This window comes from Chenopodium quinoa, unplaced genomic scaffold (assembly GCF_001683475.1).
Source record: "Chenopodium quinoa cultivar QQ74 unplaced genomic scaffold, ASM168347v1, whole genome shotgun sequence".
Lineage (NCBI taxonomy): Eukaryota > Viridiplantae > Streptophyta > Magnoliopsida > Caryophyllales > Amaranthaceae > Chenopodium > Chenopodium quinoa.
In genome coordinates, this window is record NW_018745448.1 from 8847034 (window position 1) to 8860035 (window position 13002).

At 37.0% G+C, this 13002-nt stretch overlaps 2 protein-coding genes across 2 annotated transcripts; both read left to right on the forward strand.

Annotated features, from left to right (window-relative positions):
- Positions 1-1186: 1186 nt before the first annotated feature.
- LOC110713810 (peroxidase 57-like) lies at positions 1187-2870 on the forward strand. The gene is made up of 4 exons (XM_021892250.1): positions 1187-1474; positions 1584-1763; positions 1879-2044; positions 2181-2870. The coding sequence occupies exons 1-4, from the start codon at positions 1247-1249 to the stop codon at positions 2591-2593; spliced, it is 987 nt and encodes a 328-aa protein (XP_021747942.1). The 5' UTR covers positions 1187-1246; the 3' UTR covers positions 2594-2870.
- A 7355-nt stretch (positions 2871-10225) lies between these two features.
- LOC110713663 (peroxidase 60-like) lies at positions 10226-11331 on the forward strand. Its single transcript, XM_021892123.1, has 2 exons — positions 10226-10730; positions 10847-11331. Exons 1-2 carry the CDS (start codon positions 10551-10553, stop codon positions 11033-11035), a joined length of 369 nt encoding a protein of 122 aa, XP_021747815.1. The 5' UTR covers positions 10226-10550; the 3' UTR covers positions 11036-11331.
- Positions 11332-13002: the final 1671 nt, after the last annotated feature.

Below are 13002 nucleotides of genomic sequence, written 5' to 3' on the forward strand. Positions count from 1 at the left end.
AAACTTGTGAACGCAAAAGGTTAGCAAGTACTATCAAATTTGAAACCAAAACCATTTAACTGCTCGAATCCAAACAACTCGATAAACAATTTATCTTTTGAAACCGAAAACCGACCCGAACCGTAATTTAGTAAACTTGAAATGGAACCGATATGAATAACGTTAAAGTGTTTAAACCATCGAAGAACTGAACCAGTTATAAAATGAACCGAAAAAGAACCGAACCAGTTAAAAACTGAACCGAAAAGGAACCGAACCAATTATAAACTGAACAAAAAAAGAAACGAACTGTTTCTAACCCGAAACTGTTTGAACCGGGATAAAAACCGTTTACATTTTACCGTTAACAATCCGCAACCCGTCTGCATCGAACCGTTTACTACCCGGACTGTTTACAACCCGAACCGAATTAAAACCGCTTAAGAATAAACCGAAACCGAATCGAACCGATAACTATTTAAACTGAACCAAAACCGACCCGTGAGACAATTAAACCGATTCCAAACCGACCCGATTAAATACCGAACCGATTTCAAACCGAACCGAAACCGAACTGTCAAACCGTTTTAACAATGCGGGTCCTTTGTTGTTTATTAACTTACTGTGAGTGCCCAATAATTTAAAACCCTTGTTTTCTTGTTTGGTTAAGGGGGAGGTGTTATATAGTTGGTCAATGTCTCAAAACTTTTAATCATTCCTTTCTCCATTAGACACAAATTATTATTAGCAAATAATTGATCAGTTATATAAGATGGCTATGTTTGAACAAATTAAACATATAATAATATATCATACATTATTTATTTATTTATTTTTTAAAAAAAAACCAAAAAAAAACAAATAATTTACGTGGTACAACATTGCAATTATTGCAAATGCATGTGCATAATCCAAATTTAACCGAAAGCAGGTTTCTTCTGGGGATTAATCAATCATACTAATGAAGCATTTCTTTGTCACTCTAACCAAATCAAGCTAGGATTATTATCCCGTCGGTCCAATTTTAGCAATAATAATAATAATACAACAACCGTTTAAGATTAAAATTAACCAAATAATAAGAACGTGAATATTATAAGCACATACAGCTGACAAGATTCTTTACGTCCAACAGCCCTAGATGCCCCATATTCTTCCGAAGGTTTAAGCTTTGGCTTCACTATAAATAAGACATTTTAGCAAACCTTGCTAAACACACTTATAATAAAACATATAGTAATTAGGGGAAAATAATTAAATAATAATAATGAAGCTTGCTTCGCCTTCTTTGATGCTTTCTCTTGGGCTCATCCTAATGACCCTTGTTGGTCATTGTTATGGAAACAATAAGCTAAGAGTTGGGTTTTACAATGGCAAGTGTGGATCACACAATATCGAGAAAGTCATCTATGGAGTAGTTCAGCAGAAGATCAGGGAGGATCCCGATATTGTATCTGATCTTATTCGTCTATCATTTCATGACTGCTTTGTTAGGGTATGTATTTGACTAATTTAAATTGAAAGAATTTCATGATTATTATTTTTTTAAAAACATTTTAAAAAAAAAAAAAATCTATGCTAATTAAATTATTTGATTGAAAAAGGGTTGTGATGCATCAATTTTGCTCGAGGGAAAACATACAGAGCAAATGGCACGAGTAAACAAAAAACTTGGCGGAATTGAGGATGTTGGTGAAATTAAGGAGGTGGTAGAAAAAGTTTGTCCAGGAGTTGTCTCTTGTACTGATGTCCTTGTTATAGCAGCAAGAGCTGCTGTTTTCTTGGTAAGTAAATTCTTTTATATTTTTCACTTTCAAAAAAAACAACCCTACATATTACGCTAGTTATTACAATTAACTAATTATGTATGTGCGATTGTTATTTATGTAATATTTGAAGGCCGGAGGAAAATGGTATGACGTAGAAACCGGAAGAAGAGATGGACGTGTATCTTTAAGCAAAGAAGCAGAAGCAATCCTTCCTCCTCCAACAATTCCTGTGAATAAAGCCATTCAATTGTTTGCCAAAAAAGGGCTTAATAAGCGTGACTTTGTTGTTCTCTTAGGTATTTATTAACGACTACATTTTCTTAAGCAAATTTATGCAAAGTAAATTCCAATAGTCACATATAAATAATAACTTATCTATTAATCGCTCATAATTATTTGCTAAATCTAAATTAATTACTTACAAATTTACAGGTGGACATACTGCTGGAACTGCACACTGTCACTCATTTAAAAAACGTCTATATAACTTCCATGGTACCCACAAACCAGACCCAACCATAAGTTCATCGCTTCTCAAAGTCTTGCGAAACACATGTCCTCTCAATAGTCAAAGCGACAATGAGGCATTCCTTGACCAAACCCCAAACAGTCATTTCAAGATGGACAATGCCTATTACAAGCAAATAGTAGCACACAATGGCACCCTAGAGATTGACCAAAACATGGCTATAAGTCCTCTAACTAAAGGCATTGTGAAGGGGCTTGCCAAAAGTCCCTATCAATTTTTGAACGAGTTCGGTCCGGCCATGGTCAAGATGGCTAGAATCGGAGTCCTAACGGGCCATCACGGAGAGATCAGAAAAACTTGTGGTTCCGTGAATTAGTGTATCTCAATTATTGGACAAGATTTCAACCACAACACTACAAATTATTTACACTATCACTATTTTTGTCATTGGATAAAGATGAATTGATTTTGTTATTTCCATCTTTGCATCATTTTTATGTTAAAACTTCTTATACGTGATAATAAACTCAGGAAAATCCTCCCGAGGGATGCTTATATACAGATAAAAATAAATTGTTGTATTTTACTCTTGTTGACTTCCCTTCCAAATTATCAAACTTTATTGTTTTATAGTAATTAACTCACATTGATCATTTAAACTATCTCTGAATGACTTCTTATGATCAAACGTTATTGTTTTATAGTAATTAACTCACATTGGCTCGATGACATGTTTTAATTAAGTAGAATCGTCATCCAGTCGTCCAGTTACTTTCGATACGTGTATATGATTAATATACGTACTTAAATTAGTCAGCATGCCACCAAAAATTAATTGTCCAAATCTTTTTGGCATTTTTATATACACAGTACGTACAAAATATACATAGTGTTCTTTATTAGACCTATCATACTCGTTTTTATTAGGTAGGACAATTCACGTTGTTTTTTCTCTTGAAGTTGCTAACACAATCATGCATGATTCTTTGAATTGATGAATACTTTAAAATTGGAGAGATCATAACTTGTAGGTTGTAATATTTTCTGTATCCATTAAAAAAATTAATTGCATTTATTTTGTTAGAATATATTGCAAATATATTCTTTGACTTAGTAAATAACTAACTTAGCAAGTGTATATATCCTAGCCTAATCATAGCCTAGATTGTAGCTTAGTAGTTGCCGAGTTTATCTCGCAATATTGTATATTTATACTCTCAGCCATTCAATGAGAAGAGCAACGATCATCTTCCTTCATGGTATCAGATTGAGTTTTCGATCCTAGCTTTCCTCTTCCCTCTTACTCTCGGCCCAACCTCTTCTTCTTCATTTTTTTCCCTTTCTACTTCCGCTGCAACATTCCATGGCAGAGACTCCAAAATATCACCCTGCGTTTGCTATCACAAATGTCAAATCGCTTATTCCGATTACCTTGGAAGCCGCTGGAATGTATCATTCTTGGGCCGCCCTCTTCAAGGTGCTTTGTAGGGTTCACGACCTTACAAATCACATCATACCTCCAACCGAAGCGACGGAACTCGCTGCTTATGAGAAATCCAAATCGGCAGGCTTAGCCTATTAGAAACGCCTTGATGCCGCAATCCTTAATTGGATTTACGATTCAATTTCTCATGACCATCTCACCGCTATCCATCTCAAGGATGACACCGCTCAAGGTGCTTGGGCTCGTCTCGAGTCTATGTTTCAAGATAACAAAGCATCTCGGGCTTCTCATCTCGAACAAGAACTTGCTGACCTTGATTTCGAGAATTTTTCCTCTATTGATGGCTATTGCAATCACATCAAATCCCTCGCTGATCGCGGATGTTGATGCTCCGATTCCCGATACCCGTCTTATTATTAAACTGACTGCCGGACTACCCGAAGCATACGCCGGAACGGTGGACTTCATCCAAAATCAAGAACCCTTGCCCTCTTTTGAATCATGCCGGTCTCGTCTTAAATTAGCTGAGCGTACTATCAAAAATCGCTTAGCTAAGGAAGGTGGTTCCAATGGCTGTGCACCCACTGCCCTCGTCTCTACCACCGGTGGCAACCAATCGGAGTCCTCTGCTTCTCGCAACAACAAGACTAACAAGCAGCACAAAAAGAATTCCAAGAATTCTATTAAGCCTGCTCGTAACTCTGGTGGGCCAGCCCAGCAGTCAAGTCCATCCAATGGCCACCCTTGGATTTTTCAGCAAGGCCAATATTCATGGCAGCTTCTTGGGCTCCGTGGCAGGCCCAATGGCCAAGTCCTCCTTTCCCGTATCCAGCACAGTCGTGGGCACCTCGGACTGCTGCTTCTTCAACTGGGTCACGGTCTAATGGGCCTGGTATCTTGGGTCCATCTCCACAAGCACACTCTGCTGTTGACATGGGTCCGAACCCGACGCCTACACACATTGAAGCCGCAATGCAAATGCTAGCTAACCTCAACCGACCGGATCCGAATTATTATATGGACACTGGTGCAACATCTCATATGACGGCCGACCAAGGTATTCTCTCCACTTATGTCAATTCGAGCATTAAAAATCATAATATTGTTGTTGGTAGTAATGATTTAGTTCCAATTATTGGTCATGGTAGTGCTACTTTGCCCTCACCGTACCCTCCCTTACCCTTAACCGTGTTTTGCATGCTCCCAAAATAATAAAGAACTTGATATCCGTCCGTAAATTCACCACTGACAATATGGTTTCTATTTCTTTTGATCCTTATGGGTTTTATGCGAATGATTTACAGACGGGAGCCCAACTAATGAGATGTGACAGTACCGGTGACCTATATCCACTCTTTCCCTCCAGTCAAGCCAACTCTCCAGTAACACATTCAAATTTTACTTCTCTTTCTTCCGATCTTTGGCATAATCGATTAGGACACCCTGGCGACGTCGTTCTTAGATCTTTAAGCAATCAAAATTTAATTGAATGTAATAAGGCTTGTAATTCTTTTTGGGCTTCGTGTCCTTTAGGGAAACACGTAAAACTTCCTTTTAATGACTCTATGTCGCACACTGCTTTTCCTTTTGATATTATTCATAGTGACCTTTGGACTTCTCCTATTATTAGTTCTTCTGGCCATTGCTATTATCTATTATTACTTGATGATTACATCAAATTCTTATGGACTTATCCTATTTCTAAGAAATCACAAGTTAAACACATTTTGCAATCTTTTCATAAGATAGTCCAAACTCAATTTGAACGTAACATTAAGACTTTTTAATGTGATAATGGCACTGAGTATGTTAATGGCACTCTTAAACAATTTTTTGAGAACCAAGGCATGCTTTATCATCTTTCTTTTCCCCACACCTCTCCTCAAAATGGAAAAGCTGAATGCCATATAAAATCAATTAATAACATTATTCGGACCCTTCTTGCTCATGCATCCTTGCCACATTCCTTTTGGCATCATGCCCTAGCCATGGCTACTTACCTCCCTAACATTTTACCCTCCAAAGTCTTAGGTTATAAATCTCCTACACAAATTTTATACCAGCATGATCCGATTTATTCGGCTTTACGAGTCTTTGGATGCTTATGTTTTCCTCTTTTTCCCTCCACTTCCATTAACAAATTGCAAGAACGGTCCACTCCTTGTATCTATCTTGGCCCTGCGCCAAATCATCGTGGTTCGAAGTGCTATAATTTATCAAATGGAAAAATCATTATTTGTAGGCATGTGAGATTTATCGAAAACGAATTTCCGTTCTCAAAATATCACAAACCGACTTATGATGATTACGATTTTTTGGATTTTAATTCATTAAATCATCCACCCCATTTGTGCACCACTCAACCGCATACTTCTCCTTCCCAAGCCCAGCCCACTCCACCTAATCCTCAAAATGGGAAGCACTCCTCTTCTTCCTCTTCTAGACCGAATTTTACCTTCAGCCTAACTCCTCCCCCTACTGTCACAAATCCGCAGTTGGACTCCCAACGAAATACAGCCCAACATACACTAATCCTGCACCCTCCTTTTGACAGCCCAGTCCCTACTTCCTCACGAGGTACGGACCACCCCTCCCCCTCCCCTGCCAGCACCACCGTGACTGCCACCAGCACCACCGTGACTGCCACCAGCACCACCGTGCCTGCCACTAGCAGCGGTTTAACCGCCCCTCCCTCACCTATCCCCACAACCCATCAAATGACCACAAGAGCTAAAGACGGCATTGTCAAACCTAACCCCAAATATTTTTCCAATCTAAACACAATGACCACTACCTCTATCTCTCCTATACCAAAGGACCCAATTAGTGCTATTCGTGACCTTAATTGGAAAAATGCAATGTTAGATGAATATAATGCTCTAATTGACAATCATACTTGGGATTTGGTCCCTCGGCCTCCTAATATGAATGTGATTCGCTCTATGTGGATTTTTCGTCATAAACGAAATTCTGATGGTTCTTTTGAGCGGTATAAGGCTCGTCTTGTGGCTGATGGTAAGACTCAACAGCAGGGTATTGATTGTGATGAGACATTTAGTCCGATTGTAAAACCGGCTACTATTCGTACTATTCTTAGCATTGCTATTTCTCACTCTTAGCCGATCTATCAGTTGGATGTCAAGAATGCTTTCCTGCATGGTAAGCTCAATGAAACAGTTTATATGCATCAGCCCATGGGTTTTCGTGACAAGAGTCGCCCTGATCATGTGTGTTTGTTACGAGGTTCTCTCTATGGTCTCAAACAGGCTCCTCGGGCTTGGTATCAGCGTTTTGTAGATTTTGTCACCTCCATTGGATTTGCTAACAGTAAATCTGACACTTCTCTGTTTATTTTTAGGCAGGGATCTGATACTGCGTATATTCTGTTATATGTTGATGATATCATTCTTACCGCATCCTCTGACCGTCTGCGGACACGTATTATGGATCTATTGTCCTCCGAATTTGCTATGAAGGATTTAGGTCCTTTGAGTTTCGTTTTGGGCATTGCTGTGACTCGTGATGCTAATGGTATGTTTTGTCTCAGAAACAGTTTGCTTCTTCTATCATTGACAAGGCAGGCATGTCTAACTGTAGTCCTTGTCCCACTCTTGTTGACACAAAATCTAAGCTTAGTGCTTCTCATGATGCTCCATATGAAGATCCTACTAAGAACAGGAGTCTTGCAGGTGCTCTTCAATATCTGACTTTTACCAGACCTGACATTTCTTATGCAGTTCAACAGGTGTGTCTTCACATGCATGATCTGCGCAATGCGCATATGGCTGCTCTAAAGCGTATTATACGCTATTTACAGGGCACTTTATCCTTTGGCTTGCATCTGTATAAGTCATCTATTAACACACTTGTTGCTTATACTGATGCGAATTGGGGGGGATGCCCCGACACCAGGCGATCTACTTCAGGTTATTGTATGTTTTTAGGTGACAATTTGATTTCCTGGTCTTCTAAACGGCAACCTACATTATCCAAGTCAAGTGCTGAGGCCGAATATCGCGGGGTTGCTAATGTTGTGTTCGATTCTTGTTGGATCAGAAATTTGTTGCTTAATCTTTATTTTCCTATTCGTAAAGCAACTATTGTTTACTGTGACAATGTGAGTGTCATCTACCTCTCCGATAATCCAGTACAACATCAACGTACAAAACATATTGAGATGGACATTCATTTTGTACGAGAAAAGGTCGCTAAGGGCGAGGTACGGGTACTACATGTTCCTTCCCGTTATCAAATTGCAGATATTTTTACGAAGGTTCTTCCACGGGTTTTGTTTGATGATTTTCGTACCAGTCATAGCATCCGTGATGCTCCCGCTACGACTGCGGGGGAGTGTTAGAATATATTGCAAATATATTCTTTGACTTAGTAAATAACTAACTTAGCAAGTGTATATATCCTAGCCTAATCATAGCCTAGATTGTAGCTTAGTAGTTGCCGAGTTTATCTCGCAATATTTTATATTTATACTCTCAGCCATTCAATGAGAAGAGCAACGATCATCTTCCTTCACATTTCCAAAAAAAAGGAAAGAAAATAAATGGTTTAAAGTTTTTTAAAAAGAACATTTTTCGTATAATTAGAAGAAAAAAAATTAATAAATAAAAAGACAAAAATGGAGAAAATGATTGCACCTACCATAAGGACTTTTACTGTTTTAAAATATTTACCTAATTTTCTTTGGCCATTTTTTGTGATTTATCCGTAAAAAACAATAACTCATATGTGATCTAGTTATATTCGTCTCGAAATCTATTTTTAAAATATCAATTTTAAAATGATAATTATAAATATTAATAGCCAAAGTAATATATTGGCAAGAATGAAATCACTCATACTGCAATTAAAAAAGAACAGAGGAAATATATAACTTTGCTCCAAATGAAACTCACACTACAAGAAATTAGCAATTTTGCAACAACCAAAATTTGTCGCTAAAATGAATTAAACCGTCGCAAAAATTGGTTACGACGGCCAACTGTCACAATGGGTTTGTCGTAATCAAATGAGTCGTAAAATTTCAAAGACAATTTAACTGTCGCAAAAAATAATTACGACAATTTTACTAATTAATTTCAATGACAATTTTTAATGTTGTTGCAAAAAAAAAAAGCTTACGACAACTTTAAACCGTCGTAATTTGCGACAGTTTATGGCTGTCGCAAATATTAAAATTTTAATTAATTTTTTTAATGTCCGTTGCGATAGTTTTATTGTCCAAAAACCGTCGTAAATCAACGATAGTTAACAAAATCCATTGTAATATTACGACAGCTACTAAGACCATCGTAGAATAAAAAAATTACGACAGTTTTGCTAGCTGTCGTAGAAAAACCGTCGTTTATTTTCCCGGATTCTAGTTGTGTCAATTGTTTGACAAATTTTAGACCTAATATGCCGGTAAAAATAAATAAATAAAATAAATAAATAAATAAATTACACCTAATATGGAGTATACTACTGTATCATTTTGAATGTCATGAAAGTTTATTAAAATTAAATGCAAAGATGAATTTAATTGTATTGAATATTAAGCTATATTATTAATTTTTTATATAAGTGAGTATTGGGAGATCTGAGATTGTGGGTTTTGAAGTTTCACCCTATTTTTTTTTTTTTTTGTTAAATCATCAAAATATAAACACCAATAACACTGATTTACGCGTGTTTTTGTCATAAATTTCTAATTTTATACAATTTCCAAAAGTATATTTAATGCTTATATATACTAGTAGTCCTTAGGGCTACATATAACATTACCCTTTTTTAATTCGAGGAATCCAAATTAGATTTGCTCCAAAATATTAACTCATTTTTTACGCTCCTCTTTCCTCAACCCACATTCGATCGTATCACTAAAATATTTAATCTATCATATATGATGGCTAAGTTATGAACAATATTAGCATATAATAATGCATTATGATTACAGCTAATGCATGTGCCTAATCCAAGTTTAATCGATAATAAGAACAATTGACTCAGTAAAATAATACTGCTGTAGAAAATACGAATGTAAAGCTGTTAACAAAGAAGCACTTATTAGCTTTAATCTTTTGTTAGTTAATATAATCGAATCAACCTAGCTATGTATTTGTTCACGTCGGTCCAACATAATTATAACCATTGGCGGACTTGGCCTTATGCCTGGTGGGTCAAATGACTCACCAGGGCCCAAAATATTTTTTAAGTTTTTAAAAAAAAAAATAAAAAAAAAAATTATTTTCTAAGTTTTTTTTTAAAAAAAAAAATACTAACTTTGAACCTTTTGTTAATGTTGTTGGGTTTTTGATGAAATGTGAACCTAATGCTTGTACAAATTTTAATCTTGTCAATTATTAGTTTGTTAATTATTAGAGAGCTAAGCTTGTCATGTTGTCAATTATTAGCTTGTTAATTATTAGTTTGTTAATTTTAGTCTTGTCAATTTTAAGCTTGTTAATTATTAGTTAGTACTGTAATCTTGTCAATTTTCTATTTGGATGATCTTTGTAAATAATTTTTCTTGGGAATTTTGGTAAATTTTTTCTTTTTACATATTTGGTTATCAATTGTGACTCACCAGTCGGAAATTCCTGGGTCCGCCACTGATTATAACAATATACTTCATATGATACTAGAATACAACCTTGTCTAAGATTAAAATATATCAAGAATAAGACCATGCAAATTATAAGTCCAGCCACTTCAAGATTCTTTACGTCCAGCAGCCCTAGATGGCCATATTCCTTAGAAGATTAAAGCTTTGGCTTCATTATAAATACCTACCTTGTAAAACATACTTAAGATAGTAAATAAAAATAAGGAAAAAATAAAATAAAAATGAGGCTCACTTCGTCCTCTTTGATGCTTCCTCTTAAGGCTCATCCTAATGACCCTCGTTGGTCAATGTTATGGAAATGATAAGCTAAAGGTTGGGTTTTACAATGGGAAGTGTGGAGCACACAATATCGAGGAATTCATATTTAAAGTTGTTCAACAGAAGATTAGGGAAGATCCTGATATTGTGTCTGATCTTATTCGTCTATCATTCCATGACTGCTTTGTTAGGGTATGTGCATTAGTGGCCAAATTAAATTGTATCAATTATTTTGTTTGTCAATTTAATTAAACTCATGCATATACAAATTTTTGATGTTGTGCTAAAAATTAATTTGATTGAAAAAGGGTTGTGATGCATCGATTTTGCTCGAGGGAAAACATACTGAGCAAATGGCACGAGTAAATAAACGTCTTGGTGGAATTGAGGATGTTGGTGAAATAAAGAAGGTCGTGGAGAAAGTTTGCCCAGGAGTTGTCTCTTGTACAGATGTTCTAGTTATAGCTGCTAGAGCTGCTGTTTTCTTAGTAAGTTAGTTTTATTGTCACGTATTTGGTTTTTATTATCTTATTTTCCCACTTTTGAAGTACAACTACTTATAAAGTTAATTAATGTAATTAAGTGATTGTTTGTGTGATTATTATATGATTATTATATATGTAATGTGTAGGGTGGAGGAAAATGGTATGAAGTAGAAACTGGAAGAAGAGATGGACGTGTATCTTTAAGCAAAGAAGCAGAAGCAATCCTTCCACCTCCAACAATTCCAGTTCGCAAAGCCATTCAATTGTTTGCTAAAAAAGGGCTTAATAAGCGTGACTTTGTTGTGCTTCTAGGTATTTATCTATATACGTACATTATTATATTGTCTTAGGTACCTTAATAAGCTAATCGTATTTAATAAGTATAAGGATTTTTTTGTGAAAAACTACCTTTTATATACAACTTTTTGTGAAAAACTACCTTTTAAAAAAATTGTTGTAAATGACTACCACTTGCCGGAATATGGCCGTTGACTACCTTTTCGGCGTTGACCACCCACGTGCCGGTCACATGACCTTTAAATTTTTTTTTTCTATGCATGCACCACCAACATTGCCGCCATCTTAACCACCGCCCCACCACCACAACACCTCAACCCACCTCGAAACTCCCTTACAACCGCCCCCACGCATCCCAAAACCAACCCCACCCTACTTGAAACGACCTCTACCCCGTCGAATCCAACACAAGCCCTCAATCGCTCCGTAATTCCACGACCCTCAAATAACAACATCATAACTCCTCAATTGAGGAAAGAAAAGGAAGGGCGATTTGGTTTATTTTTGAGGGGGTCGAAGAAGGAGGGTGGGCGGGATTTCGAGGGTTTTTGATGCGTGGGTAAGATGAAATTTGACTGAAAATTGATTTGAGGGGTTGGTCGGAAATCAAGAATCGAGGGAAAGGGGAAGGGTTTCGAGGTGTTCGGGGGAATGATGAGCAGTAAATTGAAGGGGATTGGCAAGGAAAGGGTTGTCGGATTCAATGGAAGTGGGGGTAAGGAGGGGAGTGGCCGGAAATTGATAATTTGTTTGAGGCTAGGGCTGCAAGAAGGGTTAAGGAGGGCTAGGGGAAAGGAGCGCTGCAGGGGGTGGGGGATGGTCGGAAAATGGAAAAGGGAGGCGGAGGGGCAGCATGCGCGGCAGTCGAAAATGTGTAGGGGTGGTCGGAAATTGGACAAAGGAGGGGAAGGTGACGGCGAGGGGGTAAGGGTGCTCGAAAACTAGAAAATGGAGGAGGAGAAGGGGTGAGGGTGGTCGAAAACGAGAAAAGGCCGCCACATGGGGTGGTCAACACTGAAAAAAGGAGTCAATGGCCATATTTCGGCAAATGGTAGTCCTTTACAACATTTTTTTAAAAACAGGTAGTCATTTACAACAATTATTTTAAAAGGTAGTTTTTCACAAAAAATTTGTATATAAAAGGTAGTTTTTCACAAAAAACCTAAGTATAAATAATTATCTTTTATCGTTATAAAATTACAGGTGGACATAGTGCTGGAACTACACATTGTCACTCATTTAAAAAACGTTTGTACAACTTCCATGGTACCCATAAACCAGATCCAACCATAAGTTCATCACTTCTCGAAGTCTTGCGAAACACATGTCCTCTTAATAGTCAAAGCGACGAGGAGGCATTCCTTGACCAAACCCCAAACAGTCATTTCAAGATGGACAATGCCTATTACAAGCAAATAGTAGCACACAATGGCACTCTAGAGATTGACCAAAACATGGCTATAAGTCCTCTAACTAAAGGCATTGTAAAGGGGCTAGCCAAAAGTCCCTATCAATTTTTGAACGAATTCGGTCCCGCGATGGTCAAGGTGGCTAGAATTGGAGTCCTTACTGGCCACCATGGAGAGATTAGAAAAACTTGTGGTTCTGTGAATTAGAATATCTTAATTTATTCACAAAATTTTCCACCACAATACTACGGAGTATTATTTTTTTAAAAAATT

Coding starts and splice junctions, on each gene's coding strand:
- LOC110713810 (XM_021892250.1), top strand. CDS start 1,247: ATGAAGCTTGCTTCGCCTTCTTTGATGCTTTCTCTTGGGCTCATCCTA. Junction 1,764..1,878: donor CAAGAGCTGCTGTTTTCTTG/GTAAGTAAATTC, acceptor TAATATTTGAAG/GCCGGAGGAAAATGGTATGA. Junction 2,045..2,180: donor TGACTTTGTTGTTCTCTTAG/GTATTTATTAAC, acceptor ACAAATTTACAG/GTGGACATACTGCTGGAACT.
- LOC110713663 (XM_021892123.1), top strand. CDS start 10,551: ATGACCCTCGTTGGTCAATGTTATGGAAATGATAAGCTAAAGGTTGGG. Junction 10,731..10,846: donor TCCATGACTGCTTTGTTAGG/GTATGTGCATTA, acceptor TGATTGAAAAAG/GGTTGTGATGCATCGATTTT.